The 14,103-nt window shown below is 33.8% G+C and overlaps 2 protein-coding genes across 9 annotated transcripts; one reads left to right on the forward strand and one right to left on the reverse strand.

The window, feature by feature from the left end:
- Positions 1–411: 411 nt before the first annotated feature.
- On the forward strand, positions 412–9,346 carry LOC106768561 (UPF0261 protein SACE_5696). Of its 7 annotated transcripts, XR_002668376.1 has the most exons (12): positions 412–746; positions 1,044–1,697; positions 2,394–2,600; positions 2,882–3,097; positions 3,209–3,425; positions 3,696–3,943; positions 5,532–5,710; positions 5,801–6,054; positions 6,684–6,836; positions 7,690–7,880; positions 8,031–8,165; positions 8,419–8,456. XR_002668376.1 is itself a non-coding variant. In XM_014653785.2 (10 exons), exons 1-9 carry the CDS (start codon positions 609–611, stop codon positions 6,833–6,835), a joined length of 2,265 nt encoding a protein of 754 aa, XP_014509271.1. In that variant the 5' UTR covers positions 412–608; the 3' UTR covers position 6,836; positions 9,328–9,346. The 7 variants fall into 7 exon arrangements, 5 of the variants coding, with proteins under 5 accessions (XP_014509271.1, XP_022638406.1, XP_022638407.1 ...); XR_002668375.1 differs by having other exon boundaries at positions 7,690–8,165; XM_014653785.2 differs by lacking the exons at positions 7,690–7,880; positions 8,031–8,165; positions 8,419–8,456 and adding an exon at positions 9,328–9,346.
- LOC106768563 (cytochrome P450 90A1-like) lies at positions 8,069–12,013 on the reverse strand. 2 transcript variants are annotated; one of them, XM_014653787.2, is made up of 9 exons: positions 11,770–12,013; positions 10,705–11,029; positions 9,978–10,127; positions 9,292–9,543; positions 8,929–9,015; positions 8,734–8,812; positions 8,507–8,613; positions 8,294–8,412; positions 8,069–8,215 (listed from the first exon to the last, which is right to left on the reverse strand). In XM_014653787.2, exons 1-9 carry the CDS (start codon positions 12,000–12,002, stop codon positions 8,101–8,103), a joined length of 1,467 nt encoding a protein of 488 aa, XP_014509273.2. In that variant the 5' UTR covers positions 12,003–12,013; the 3' UTR covers positions 8,069–8,100. The 2 variants fall into 2 exon arrangements, with proteins under 2 accessions (XP_014509273.2, XP_022638408.1); XM_022782687.1 differs by having other exon boundaries at positions 8,507–8,700.
- Between the last annotated feature and the right edge of the window lie 2,090 nt (positions 12,014–14,103).

A 14,103-nucleotide genomic window follows, 5' to 3' on the forward strand; every position in this document is an offset into this window, starting at 1 on the left:
AAATTGAATAAAACCAAAATCACCCCAAAATATAAAGACTAAAAACATATTTAATCCTTAATTAATTTTTTTTTTTTCAGTTTCTTTTAATTTATTAGTCAACTTATTATTTTTTAAGTAGAGATAAATCGATTGATAAGTAAAAAAAAAATAAAAGAAAAGCTTAATGGATGAGTTGAAGATAAAAAAATATAACCACATCATTAGTGAACGATGAAAACAAAAATAATAAGATATTTGGATTAAAATATAAAAGATTGAATTTTGGAATAGAAAGAAAATTTTAAAGAAATGATTCCGATGAAAATATCCTTAAAGTTAATTAGCTCTTTTAGTAAATATCATCTCCACGTGTGCTGTTAAAATATATTTTAATATAATAAAACAATATTCAGATGTTGAGATCACAGTTGTTTACGAAAGAGAGTGGTGAGCAGAAAATGAGTTAACAGGAGGCGATTGTAAAGTGATTTTGTGAAGAAATGGTATCTTGTTTGGTTGAAAGTCCGTTTAATGGCACATTGGAAGGGAATGCTACAATATTGCGAGTGAGGTTGTTGAGGCAAAGAAAGGTGTGATTTCTCCCTCCATTACCTTCACTCTCCAATATGGCACACCAAAACCACTCCACAACTCTTCGAGTTTTCTGCGTCGGAACCCTCGACACCAAGCTCCACGAGCTCCGATTCCTCTCCGATTCACTTCGCTCCAATCTCCACCGCTTCTCCTCCTCCTCCTCCTCCAAGGTACACACGTACTACTCACAATTGTTCAATTCACGCGACAGCTACCGCCATTATTCTATTTGATCCCGTAATTCGTAATTTTTGTTGTTTTTATCTGAATATAGAAATTAGTTCTTTAACATGAAACTGTTTATTAAGCTAATTAATTGGTGAAAGTACATATTAGCAAATTGATTGAAGTTTTATCATGTCAAGGTGATGTGAACAGTCACTGGAGGAGCGCAATATATATTTCTGACTCTAAATCGTGTTTTTTTGTAGTTTGATTAGTTATATTTTGATGGGAGTTGGTGACAGGTAGAGGTGGTGGTGGTTGATGTCTCTACTGGTTCGAATGCGCCACAAAGTTTGCAAGATTTCCCGTTTATTTCCAGGAATGACGTTGTCTCTTCCTACAACACTGGAATAAACGAACCCTTGCTTCTCCCGGATGACAGGGGCAAGGCGGTTGCCGCGATGAGCCAGGCATTGGAGCAGTTCTTGAAGAAGTCTCATGAGGATCAATGTCTTGTTGGTGTTATTGGTGTTGGGGGGAGTGGGGGTACGTCACTGCTGTCGTCTCCCTTCACCTCTCTCCCGATTGGGATCCCAAAGGTCATCGTCTCCACAGTGGCCAGCGGTCTAACTGAACCTTATGTTGGAACCTCAGATTTGGTTTTGTTCCCATCTGTTGTGGACATTGCAGGCATCAACAGGGTAAGCAGACTGATCTTGTCTAATGCCGCGGCTGCATTTGCCGGGATGGTTGTTGGAAGGATTCAGAGCTTAAAGGATTCTTCTAGCGTTGAAGATAAACCTACAGTTGGGATAACTATGTTTGGAGTTACTACTCCTTGTGTTAATGCTGTCCAGGATAGGTTGCATAAAGAAGGTTATGAGACCCTGGTTTTCCATGCAACTGGGGTTGGTGGCAGGGCCATGGAGAATTTGGTTAGAGAGGGGTTTATACAGGTATTGAAACAGCTAAGTCCGTGTTTATTTAAGTATGGGAAATTTAGCTGATGTTGTGTTTTGAACGTGTTGGAATTTCACTTGTTTTGAAATCATAGTATAAGAAATATTTTATCTGGACAATTCTGCTTTGGTCTTCTATGAATTTAGAATACTTACGCTTAGGACTGTATTTTCTGTTGAGGCTTCATGTTGCAATTTCCTTACTTTTTGATCAATGCACCTTATGGATGTGACATTTTAGGGAGGTTAAGTTATGATCCTTATTTAGTTGCAGCTTCCAATTGATTGGACTTGTTTTATATACATCAAGAGCTCAGGCCTATGACCTAACTGTATAGCTGTCAAGGCTAAGCTACTTACCCTGATTCTTGAGCATATTGAATGTTCTTGGAGAGAAATTCATTTTTTGCCTAGTCATTTTCAACCCTAACCAAGGAACATTGAGTATTTATTAAACTCAATACCGCCTTCATTTTATTTTAGATATATGGATACGTATTCTGTTTTGGGAAAGTAAACTCATAAGGTTCTTGCACATAATTGTGTGATCTTGTCAGATGAAATGACTTGGGATAAGCGTTTTGAAATCACTTGTTTTCTGTTTTTTATATTTATTTTTTTTCATTTCAGATACTTCTTTATGTATTTGTGTCTCCTTTTCTGCTCACTCGTCTTCCTTTCTTTTTCGGTTAGGGTGTTTTTGACATCACAACGACAGAGGTAGCAGACTACATAGTTGGAGGTGTAATGGCTTGTGACAGTTCTCGTTTTGATGCCATCATAGAAAATAAAATCCCGTTAGTCTTGAGTGTGGGGGCATTAGACATGGTGAACTTTGGAGCAAAAGATACTATACCATCGAAGTTTCAGCAAAGAAATATATATGAACACAATAAACAGGTGACTACTCTATATGACTCCGTTCTGTTTTGGTCTTTGCTTGAAAACTAGTCATATCTGCTTGTGATTAGATTACCTGTAAGGTCCTACAAAGTATTTTCTTCATCATTTTCTCCTTGAACTTAGATGCATATTTCCTGCAATCCTGTGACTAATACCAAAACTAGACTTTCACAATACACTTTATCATTCCCTGCAACTGAAGATGTTTACCACGTGTTAAAAATGCTTGAAGTCATTATTTTATGCCAACATAAGAAATCAATTATTTCTTTTTGCAGGTTTCGCTCATGCGAACAACAGTAGATGAGAACAAAAAGTTTGCTGATTTCATAGCAAAGAAACTGCAGACTTCATCATCTAAGATTTGTGTGTGCCTTCCAGAGAAGGGCGTATCTGCTTTAGATGCACCTGGGAAGCCTTTCTATGATCCAGAGGCAACTGGTACTCTTCTTCGTGAATTACAAAACCTTATTGCGACTAATGGTGATAGACAGGTACTATGGTTGCTCAATAGTATTACTTATCATAATTATCAGCTTCAGGTTTTCTTAATTTCATTTTATTTATTGCTGAGTATTTTGTAAAGTTAAAAGAGTTGTGTACAGGTAAAGGTGTATCCTCATCATATTAATGACCTTGAATTTGCAAATGCATTGGTTGATGCATTTTTAGAGATTAATGAGAAAACTAGTACAGATTCTACTCGACAACAAGTTGTCAATCCTGAATCTGTTGAACAATTTAATGAAGATTATGTTTCAAATGCATCAAGCTTTGGGACCATCGTCTATCCACCTAGTGAATTCCCAGAAGCTAGAACAGGTTCTCATTTAATTTGATTTTGCATTATGTTATTCAGTATTTTGCAATAAGTAATTAGTTCTTTCAATTTTACTCCTTATTTCTGTGTTTTGCTCTTGTAAAACTTAATTTGTGTTGGCCTGAAAGAGATTTATTGAAAGCCAATTGCTTCTTTTTGTGCTGAAAAGCTGTTTAATTTGACTTATATTAGGCGCTCTCCAGAATTGCTTTTGGTAGAAAATATATGTTTTACGTCAACTATGGAAATGATGTTTTCATTTTTGCTTGCAGAAACTTTGGAGAAAACACAGCTCATATTACAGCAACTGAAACATCAAATAGATAAAGGAATTCCTATAATAGGAGCTGGTGCAGGGACTGGTATATCTGCCAAGTTTGAAGAAGCTGGAGGGGTTGATCTAATAGTTTTGTACAACTCTGGGCGCTTCCGAATGGCTGGAAGAGGTTCATTAGCTGGATTATTACCTTTTGCTGATGCTAATGCTGTTGTTCTCGACATGGCCAATGAAGTTTTGCCAGTATGCCATTAATTGTTTACTTGTTCTCGAATACTTTAAAAGTATTGTCCAACTGCTAACTTCTATTGAAGTTTTTTTCACTCAAAGTGTCTGATTTTGCAGATGCTTCTTAAGTCAAGCATACACTAATTTCAAAATTCTTGTTTAATATAGCTGGTGATAAGTGGAGAAACTAAACTATGAAACGTCACAAAATATGATTGGTAGTCTTTAAGGAAGAAAACTTTTCTTTTCCAAAATAATGCATATCACCACGGGGTGTTGAACAGATAAAATAAAAGGAAAGAGTGGGCTATTCAGGGAAAAGGTCCAATGGCTAAATCAGAAAGCTATTTGGGTTAGGGCCATCACAACAGGGTAGTGAGTCCTTAGGAGATACGGAATTCTGTTACTGTTATCTTGAAAGAGAGATACAGTGCGTACGTACATGCCTATACTAGTGGCAGCTTTTTGCTTGTATCAGCTTATAACTAATCATTAACTGACTCTGAGTGCAATTGGGAACTGCCCTCTTTCATATGGTATTCACACACACACACACACCACAAACTGTAATTGGGTGGGAATCGCAAATGATCTCAGTTTTGGGCAGGAATATGTTTGACAATTAGCTCTGTGGCAATGATTTTTTCTTTGACAACAACTGAATATTGCAATATATGATGCATGAATAAGAAATACCAAGTTCAGGGGGACATGTCTAAAACCATAAAATTTCTGTAGTGAATTGAGCTAGACTTCCGTATTCAGCTTCAGTACTTGATTGAGCAACAACTTGTCGCTTTTTAGACCTCAAAGATATAAGATTTGTACCAAAATACACTGTTGCACTAGAAGTAGATCATCTATCTGCACCCTAATCAGCATCACATAGGGCTCGTAGAGAAATGGAAGAACTTGGATACACCAAGATGTTGATGTAATCCATAGTGAAGAGAGTGACTTCACCATCGAGGATCACTAAGCTCTGAAACCATGAAAATAGTAGAGAAAGAAACTGAATTTTGTTATTTTGAAAGATTGAGATTAGGAGTGTGTATGTGTGTTTGTATATATTTAGGCATATATCATATCAAGCTAATGACAGTTGTATTCCACTTGTAATTAACCACTAACTAATCCTGAGAGTAGTTGAGTTACTCTCTTACATATAATATTCACATGTGCTTTGAACTAATAGCATATCCTTTTGAAAAGTTGCTTCAACTATCAAAGGCCATTGACCAAGTGATCACAGTTTGATCAATCCACCCCGTTCTTTTAATAAAAAGTTGAATTTTAACTCAAGGTAGGTGCACCCATGCTTGTCCACTCTTCAAAGCCTAAAATGCTTTTGTATGAGGTGAAGTGTTAGAAATGTTACATAGAAGGCTGTTCATGCACTTTCAACTAATAACTTAAGCTTTTCGACATTTAAGAAACTGAAAATACTAATTCTTAGGGTCAGATTAACTAGCAATAAAGTATTAACCCTCAATACCCATCTTGAATAAAAATTGGTAACTTTATGTAATTATGAAATCCCCTTGCTATGCTAGTACTATATCTCTTTCTTTTCCATTATGTTTGACTTATATTTTGTTTTCAGGTGGTAAAGAAGGTTCCAGTTCTTGCTGGTGTATGTGCAACTGATCCCTTCCGCAGAATGGATTACTTTCTTAGACAGGTGGAGTCTACTGGATTCTCTGGGGTACAAAACTTTCCTACAGTAGGGTTATTTGATGGGAATTTTCGACAAAATCTTGAAGAAACGGGAATGGGATATAGGTGGGTATTTGGAAAACAATTTCTCATATCATATTAATTAGAGTGTTACATCTCTCCCAACTTTATTTCATTTTCCTATTAAATTATCAGCTTGGAAGTTCAGATGATCCAGAAAGCCCATAAAATGGGTCTCTTGACAACTCCATATGCATTCAATCAACATGAAGCTATTGAAATGGCTACAGTCGGCGCTGATATTATAGTTGCCCATATGGGTCTAACTACAACAGGCTCCATAGGTGCAAAAACAGCTGTTTCACTTGACGAAAGTGTAACTCGTGTACAAGCTATTGCAGAAGCAGCACACAGCATCAATCCCAATGTCATCGTATTGTGCCATGGAGGTATGCAAGTCACCTCAAAAGTTTTATGAATGTATATTTGAAGTTTTATGGATGCACTATTTGAAGATTAAATATTAAATTATGTGTTCACTGGTCAATTATTATTATTTGGGCCTAGACCAGAAGTGTAGAATGCTTATTAACAGATAACTGAAAAACATCTTCCTAATCTTATGTTGGAGCCATGTATTGAATCTTTTCATGTTTCCTGTTCATATTGAAAAACTTCTATTTGGCTTAATTTGTGTATGGTCAACCCAAAAGAGTGACAAAGTTAAACCAAAAGAAAAGATGGTACGGTCAAGGAGGGTTTCAGTACAAAGGAATGGAAAAGGCTTTGATCTGTAAGCAAAGAAAGATTGGAGTCGAAGTTTAGATGTGTTTTCATTTTCAAAGTGTTTGGATGCTCTGCATGATAAGTTTTCAGCAATGAATGCGACATCCAGTGAGAAACTTTTATGCAATTGTCTTAGATGATTTTTTAGCGAGTTGTTCTTGAGTATGTTGGTTTTTGGTGTGAGAAATTCGTTGAGAACTGTGAATGTATTTGTTTATTGTTCTGAATAGAGTAGTTGTTTGTGTTTGTCAACTTATAGTCCCAGCTCAGAATAATCTCTTGGAATATGCAGGTCCAATATCTGGTCCAAAGGAAGCGGAATTCATATTAAAGAGAACCAAAGGAGTCCATGGGTTTTATGGGGCTTCAAGTATGGAAAGACTTCCGGTAGAGCAGGCTATTACAAATACAGTTAAAGAGTACAAGTCAATTTCTATTCATTAAGGTTTAACATGTCTGTACTTTTTTCATGTCAGTTTTCTGTTCATTATATTGCTAATGTGGCTGTTATTTTGTCATTGCATAGAGTTTGTGAACATTATAGGATTTACTGATATAAAATTTTGGAAATAATGAATCACAAGTATTGTTCAAGCCGTTTCTTTTATACTCTAAAGTGCAGAGGATGCAGTTTGAAGTTCAAGTAATTACCATTGACAAGATAATCTTGAACGGGTTATAACAAACTCCTAGTAACAAACTCCTAGTTTGTTATACAAGTCAATTTCTATTCATTAAGGTTTAACATGTCTACTTTTTTCATGTCAGTTTTCTGTTCATTATATTGCTAATGTGGCTGTTATTTTGTCATTGCATAGAGTTTGTGAACATTATAGGATTTACTGATATAAAATTTTGGAAATAATGNATCACAAGTATTGTTCAAGCCGTTTCTTTTATACTCTAAAGTGCAGAGGATGCANTTTGAAGTTCAAGTAATTACCATTGACAAGATATTCTTGAACGGGTTATAACAAACTCCTAGTTTGTTATGCATAACCCGTATATCAACACTACTTTTTACTGGTGAAAGCGAATCTTGCACTTCAAAGGATCTTGATCCACAACACACGTAGCCAAGAGTGAGTGTGGGATCAATCATGTATTGTGTGGGGGACTTGCACAGATTGATATATTGCTAGTTGTTGACTGAAATAGTAATTTTACTTGTGTAAAACTCTGATTAGATAGAGGTCAAATTACTTGGATTATATCAGTTTATCCCAATAGTTATCAGTTGTGTACTTGTCTCTCGTTGCTTCATACGCACTTTCCTGCTTTTGTGCGGATTATTGTAGTGGGCCACTAAAAAAGACACAAGACTACCTACCCTCCACCTATATATACTGTGGTTGTTTCATATAAAACCATACACGAAATTTGTTAGAGGTAAAGCGGTTGGTTTCTTCCCACGCATTGTTCCAACAAGCAGCTAGTTATTCTTGTGATTTCTCCCAAAGTTTGAACAGGACACATCATCTACCACCAGGTAATCTTACATGCAATTCGTAACTCTATTCATTAATAGTATGCAGATAATAGATTCGGATTACCATTTCTTAGAAGTAGTGTGGTAATTGGATTGATACACATATATAACTCTTCCACGGATTTATTTCATGTGATGTTAAATCTGCAGATATAGACTACTCTCTGCTGCTTTGTTCTTATCAAGCCTTCCCTTTCTTGTAAATCTCCATGACCTTCTTTTATGACTCTAGCATAGTTTTGCTCAAGGACTTCAAAGTTATTGGGCAACCGCTCCTTAGCCTAGGTATGTGTGCCTTCTTTTCTAAGCAAGTGTCTAAATCATCAAGGGTCCACCTACGGAGGAGTATCTTTTAATTGTCGTTTATAGAAGAAAAGAAGAATAGGAATCGTGGTATGACATAAAATACTCACGTATAACCACCAGCAAGCCTGTGTAAAAAGACTAACATTGTCACTTTTGCCATATTGATCCCAAGGCATGTCCTAGGCCCTGATCCGAAAGGTATGAAACTGTATGGCTTTTGATGTTCCTGCAGATATGAGACGAAAAGTAATTTCTTGACACAAGGACGTGGCAAAAAACAATCAGAGAAAGAGCCAATAAGTGGAGAGAAAGCCAATTACATCAAATCTTTGTGGGTTGAATTTCAACGGATCATTGTACAAATCAGAGTCATGATGTATGTAAGTTGCATCGATGTTAACATGCCAACCTTTCTTTATGTCATACCCTGTATGGTTAGTAACATAGTCATAGAAGGCCAGAAAAACTAATGACGCCCTCCTATAATTAAGCAAACCATAATGAACATAATTGTCTTGATATCTTCAAAGGAGTTGAGTAAACTCACCTTCGATCGTGCAGTCTTGAAGTGCAACACGAGGAAACCATAGCAGGACATTGGACATTCTCAATGTTTCCTTGACTACCTGGATAGAACACGAATTGATTATTGACTTTGAACTTTTGTCGTAGGAGCTTCCAGTTTAGATAGACAAGCAATCATTTCATAGCATGTGCAGCATTTCTAGAGTATAACTCTAACCTTCAAACCATAACGTATGTTGTTTAGATCTTCATGGTTAAGTGAAGCTCCGTCTGGTTTCATGTTGGTTATGGATAACTGTTCTTCCTGTAAGTCAAGATGAAACTCTGGTCATTTTTTCTTGTGCAAGTGAGCACATAGTTTTCTATAATGAACTTCCTTCTCGTATCTAATACCACATTGAGAAAGAAAAACGGGGTTATCCCTTCCAAATAGCATCAAAATGACACTTACAATAATACTGCATATGACAGAAAATTCTACTGTTAATTCGGTTAAATATATTGCTAATACTTATGGTTGGTAATTAATCTTAGTTGAGTTTGGGTCCTTGGTTTGACTAGAATATGTGCTGCATCTCACCCTGAGTATGTCCTGTGCTTCTCTGTTGTCATGTAGAAACTTTACACTCCACATCATTGCCGCTGCCGTGGTCGTTTGTCCAGCAATTATCAATGTCAGCAGGTTATCCATTATTTCCGAGTCATCAAGTTTTTCACTGGGTGGGAGTGAGTCTCTCTGCAACATGGACTGAAGAAAGTCCTCTCGAGTTTCTTCTCCCCTCCTACGTCTGGCAATGATCTCTCTGAAGGTCTCCATGAGCCTTTTACGAGCCTGCTTAACCATAATAAAACTTAAGGAATAATTTTTCAATTTAGTTTTTAAGTATCATCTTCTCTCCTAAGGAGTCCTTAAACAGATCAAACCTCCTAATTATTTGTATAATTTAATTAGGTTAGAGATTGCTTAGGAGAGAGGGTGATTACTTTAAAGACCGAATTGATATTTTATTCAATTTTTGGATTTCACTGGTTCTAGATTGAATAATAAAGAAATTGATTTTAATTTTTTATGAGAAAAAAAATTGATATTTCAACAATTTCATTTATTATGACGTTGTGCCGTGATATCAACAGTTGATTTTTTCATCAACCACTAAACTTAATTATTTTACCCATTAAACTTCAGCCGCAAAAAAGAATAAAAGATAAAAAAACAAGAAGTTTGATTATTATATATATATATAGAGTTTAAAAGATATCACTAACCGTGATGCCTTTATAGTATCTGGTACCAGGAATCATGATGGGAATGGATAACATGGCGTCAGAGACGGCGTTGCAGTCTTCTTCGATCTGTCGTAGTAATGAATCCTCCGTGATGCTCATCAGCATATCACACATTGCATCGAATGTCATCTTTATATGCAAACAATTCATGGTAGTTAGGACTGGGAGCACATATAGTCTACTTGAGACTTCACACCGGTATCACATCGCAAACCGTCAAAATTATGTTGGTAAAGAAATTGGGTTACTATGTAAATATTTGCTACTGCCCAGCACTTTCCAGAGAAGATAAGTATACTTCTGATTAAAAAGCCGAAAATAAAAGGGACCATATGTGGGCATTTCTACCACTTAAATGGTTAATATGTTCTTTATTATCATCATACTAAGCAGAGTAAGCATAAAATGGTCCATATACATTTGATTCTGATAATTGGACTCTGGTTGGTTTTTATGCAATATATGGCCACATTTTTTCAGTTCATGCTCACAAATCGTCGCCTTGAAATTTTTTCTTTTTTACATATGAAAACACGTAGTCTTAAACAATGTAAAAGTTTCTTCTAATAAATATTATATGTTGATAATATAAAAAAAGATGTGTTTTATCATTTAATAATAAATTGTCATTATAGTAAATATCTATCATTATTTCTGATAAGTTTAGAATATAAAATCTATATTAGGTATAGAAGTTTGTTTTTACCTTCATAGAAAAGTTCAACACCTTGAAACTTTTCCCGGTTTCTTCTAGCTTTTGTAGCCTTCCACACAACAGTTTGTCAAATTTGGTGACATATGCGGATAGGGAAGTCATGGAAAATGGTTCTGATAGAAGACGCCTTATTCTTTTGTGACTCTCAACGGGTACACATAATAAGCTTTTCTCTCCCACGGCATCTGCCATTGATTTCACGTAACCCTTGTTGAACAGTACAAAGTCATTGGCAAATATGGTCCTTGCTCCTTCTGGATTAGGAACAAATATGTGAATCTTCCCAAATAGCCTTGTCTTGAACCATCTCCCATTCCTATTTCAACACATACCAACTTTAATATAAGATACCTAAAAAATTTTTACACAGTTTTCATCCTTCAATCTGTCTTTTTTTTTTTTTTACAAGTACTAAAATTTACTTTTTTTAATATCTATAGTTTATCCTTAAAACTGTATTATATGAAAAAAAAAACTTGAGTATGCTTTATCAAGTTCTACGAAACTTAAAAACTTACATTTACGTGTCTTTGTATTGTTTTCCAATAATTAATAATTAAATTTGAGTCTAGGTAACTTGAAACAAGCTTCTAAGACAAAAATAACATAAAAAATAGACAGAAGTTGTCTAATTTTTAAACCAGACTAGCTAATGATTCACTCATTAATGGTTATTTTCAAAACAGCCCTACTCTGATTAGAAATTTACTGTAACCTGAAAATTCAACTATGTAATAATCGTGCTAAAATGATGTGTTTGTATCCTAAAATTAAACTGTAGAATAACGTCTTAATTATGATGAGCATGTATAGGTAGAAAGTGAACTGTTCAAGCGATCTGTATGACGCGATGAAGTAATACATTTCCATGAGTTATGAGCTCTAATAACTTGTGGACATGTCTCTAACTTAAAGTCGTTAGGTGATATGTGTTATATATACTTTCTGTTCAGAATGAAAAAGCTTGTATCTTATAAGACCAGATTCTGGTCGGAAAGAAAAAGCAGTTAGAATTTACAAGTATATATAAGAAGAGAAAAGTAAGTAGTGACATACCACAATCGCCTAAGTCTGACAAAATCATAGCATCCCCTTGTGCTATTAGTGGCTGAAAGAAAAGCAAGAGTTTCCCCAAGAAAAGGCAGTCCCAACCTTCCAGGAATCTCTTCTCTTTGGTTTGTTGTAGCTCTCTTCCATGCTTTTGAAGCCAAATATGTTACTCCTATAGTCAATAATGCGACCAAGATTATGTGGTAACAGTTCTGCACTATCATCAACAGATTCAACATCTCTTTTACTCTTTTCTCCAAACAATGGCTGCCTATGAAGGTTTCTTAAAATGATATATATAAAAAGAATGACGACAGCGACGCTTATCAGGTCAACATATGCTATTGTTTGTATAATATTGGAAAGGAACGAGGAGCATCTTCCAAGGATTTGTGACACAAAAAGTTAGAAGATTCCGATTACAATAAGACATTGTCTAAGTTATCCAACGTTATATATACTTCTTTTAGACCTAATAAATGGTTCTCTCAAGAGATTCTTTTTGTCTGTCTTTTAATTCTTTAAAACTTTATCACTAAATTAGTATCTCACATATTTACTCTTATATATCATCGACCGATTCTCAATATAATTGTCACCACTTTGTTCTCTATATGGCATATTTGGACTTTTTTAAAGAATAATTTCATGACATAGTCAATCTTTTGAAAGCAAATTGGTGATAAAATATTTAAAGGATCAGTATATGATTTAAATTTTGAGAAATTATTTTAGTGACTATTACTATTGAACAGCTAATTACATGCATAATTTTGGAAAACAAATTTTAAATTTTCTGTTTAACTATATTAAAAAAACCTTCATATAGATTAATAAATAAAAAGGGTACATGTTTGAGATTAATCGGATATGTAAATTAATTAAATTTTAGTGACTTATTAAACATGTGATAAGAAAACAAAGTCCAAAATTGATAATAGTTTCGTTAGAAATGAGAAAATAATTTAACATTACTTAAAAAATGGAGACAATTTGATAAAGAAACAAATATGCCTATACTTAAAATATAGTTTAGAGAAATGAAACTTAGACATGATAGTTTTAGTTTTTGATGTGAAGGTTGAGTTTGAAATACAGTGAGTGGAATAAAAATGAGTTGAGAGAGTGATTTGGGTGAATGAGTTAATAATTATGTGTGGGAAGAAAGAGTGATTGAAATGGAATGCACTAGTTATTGAACAGTTGAGTGAAAGGTCATTTGATAATTTTTTTTTAATAATTTTTTTATAATAAAATACTTATTATTATTTTATTGATATATTTAAATTTATATTTAAAAGAATATTTAAAACAAACTAATTAAAATTTGTCACATATATATTATCAAAAAATTATTAAAAAAATATTGTTAAAATGGTAGATGTTGCCTCTGCCATTATAGATGAATGCCTGAAAATAAAATGTTTTCAGTGATTTCATCACACGATTATTGGTCTGAGTCATTCTGATGCAACAAAATTCTGACGACCCACTTCGACTGGTCTAAGGTTTTTCTTCAAATGATTTATTCAACTAAAAAAACAGATTAAACTTGAATTGATATATGATGGAATGTCACTTATCTTATCACTCGCTTTTGGGAATGCCACCAGAAAGAGAAAGGGAATTAATCCTAATTAGACTTACATTTCGAATTCACACTGATAAAAACTATCATTTTTCACTTTTTTTTATTAATTTATTTCATGTCTTAAAAAAATAGAAATAACTATTTCTTTTTTATTTTTCTCATTAATATATATATATATATATATATATATATGTTTTAAATAATAATTCGTGAAAAATTTAACATATACATTGACAGTAGGTAGATACAGATCAAACTTGATGTACATAATATAAATTCACAGCAAGCTTTATCAGTTAAGAGAGGTGCATTGTGTAAAAGTTATTTTTGTTTAATAAATATTAACTTTTTAATGAAATATTTGTGTATTTTTAAGATTAATGTGGTTTTAATTTTTATACTTTGACATCAAATTGTAAACTAATTTTAGAATATCATTTAATATGTAAAAAAATATTTAACATTATTAAATTAAAAATTTTATAAACATTCGTTTTTTAATCGGATATAAAAAATTTAGAAGAATGATGAATTTGAATTTCGTGTTCATATTTAAGAATGTTTTATTTAAAATATGTTTTGAAAACTGCAAAAATATTTTTTAAGTGTAAAGTCACCAATTTCAAGTGTTACTAATATAGAATTCATAAATATACAAATAAAGTCTATATATGCATTGAATCATATTTTTTAATAAAATGACTCAACTGATTGTGTTATCAAATTAGAATGACTTGTGTTACTCATTA

This window comes from Vigna radiata, chromosome 7, assembly GCF_000741045.1.
Source record: "Vigna radiata var. radiata cultivar VC1973A chromosome 7, Vradiata_ver6, whole genome shotgun sequence".
NCBI classification, from domain to species: domain Eukaryota; kingdom Viridiplantae; phylum Streptophyta; class Magnoliopsida; order Fabales; family Fabaceae; genus Vigna; species Vigna radiata.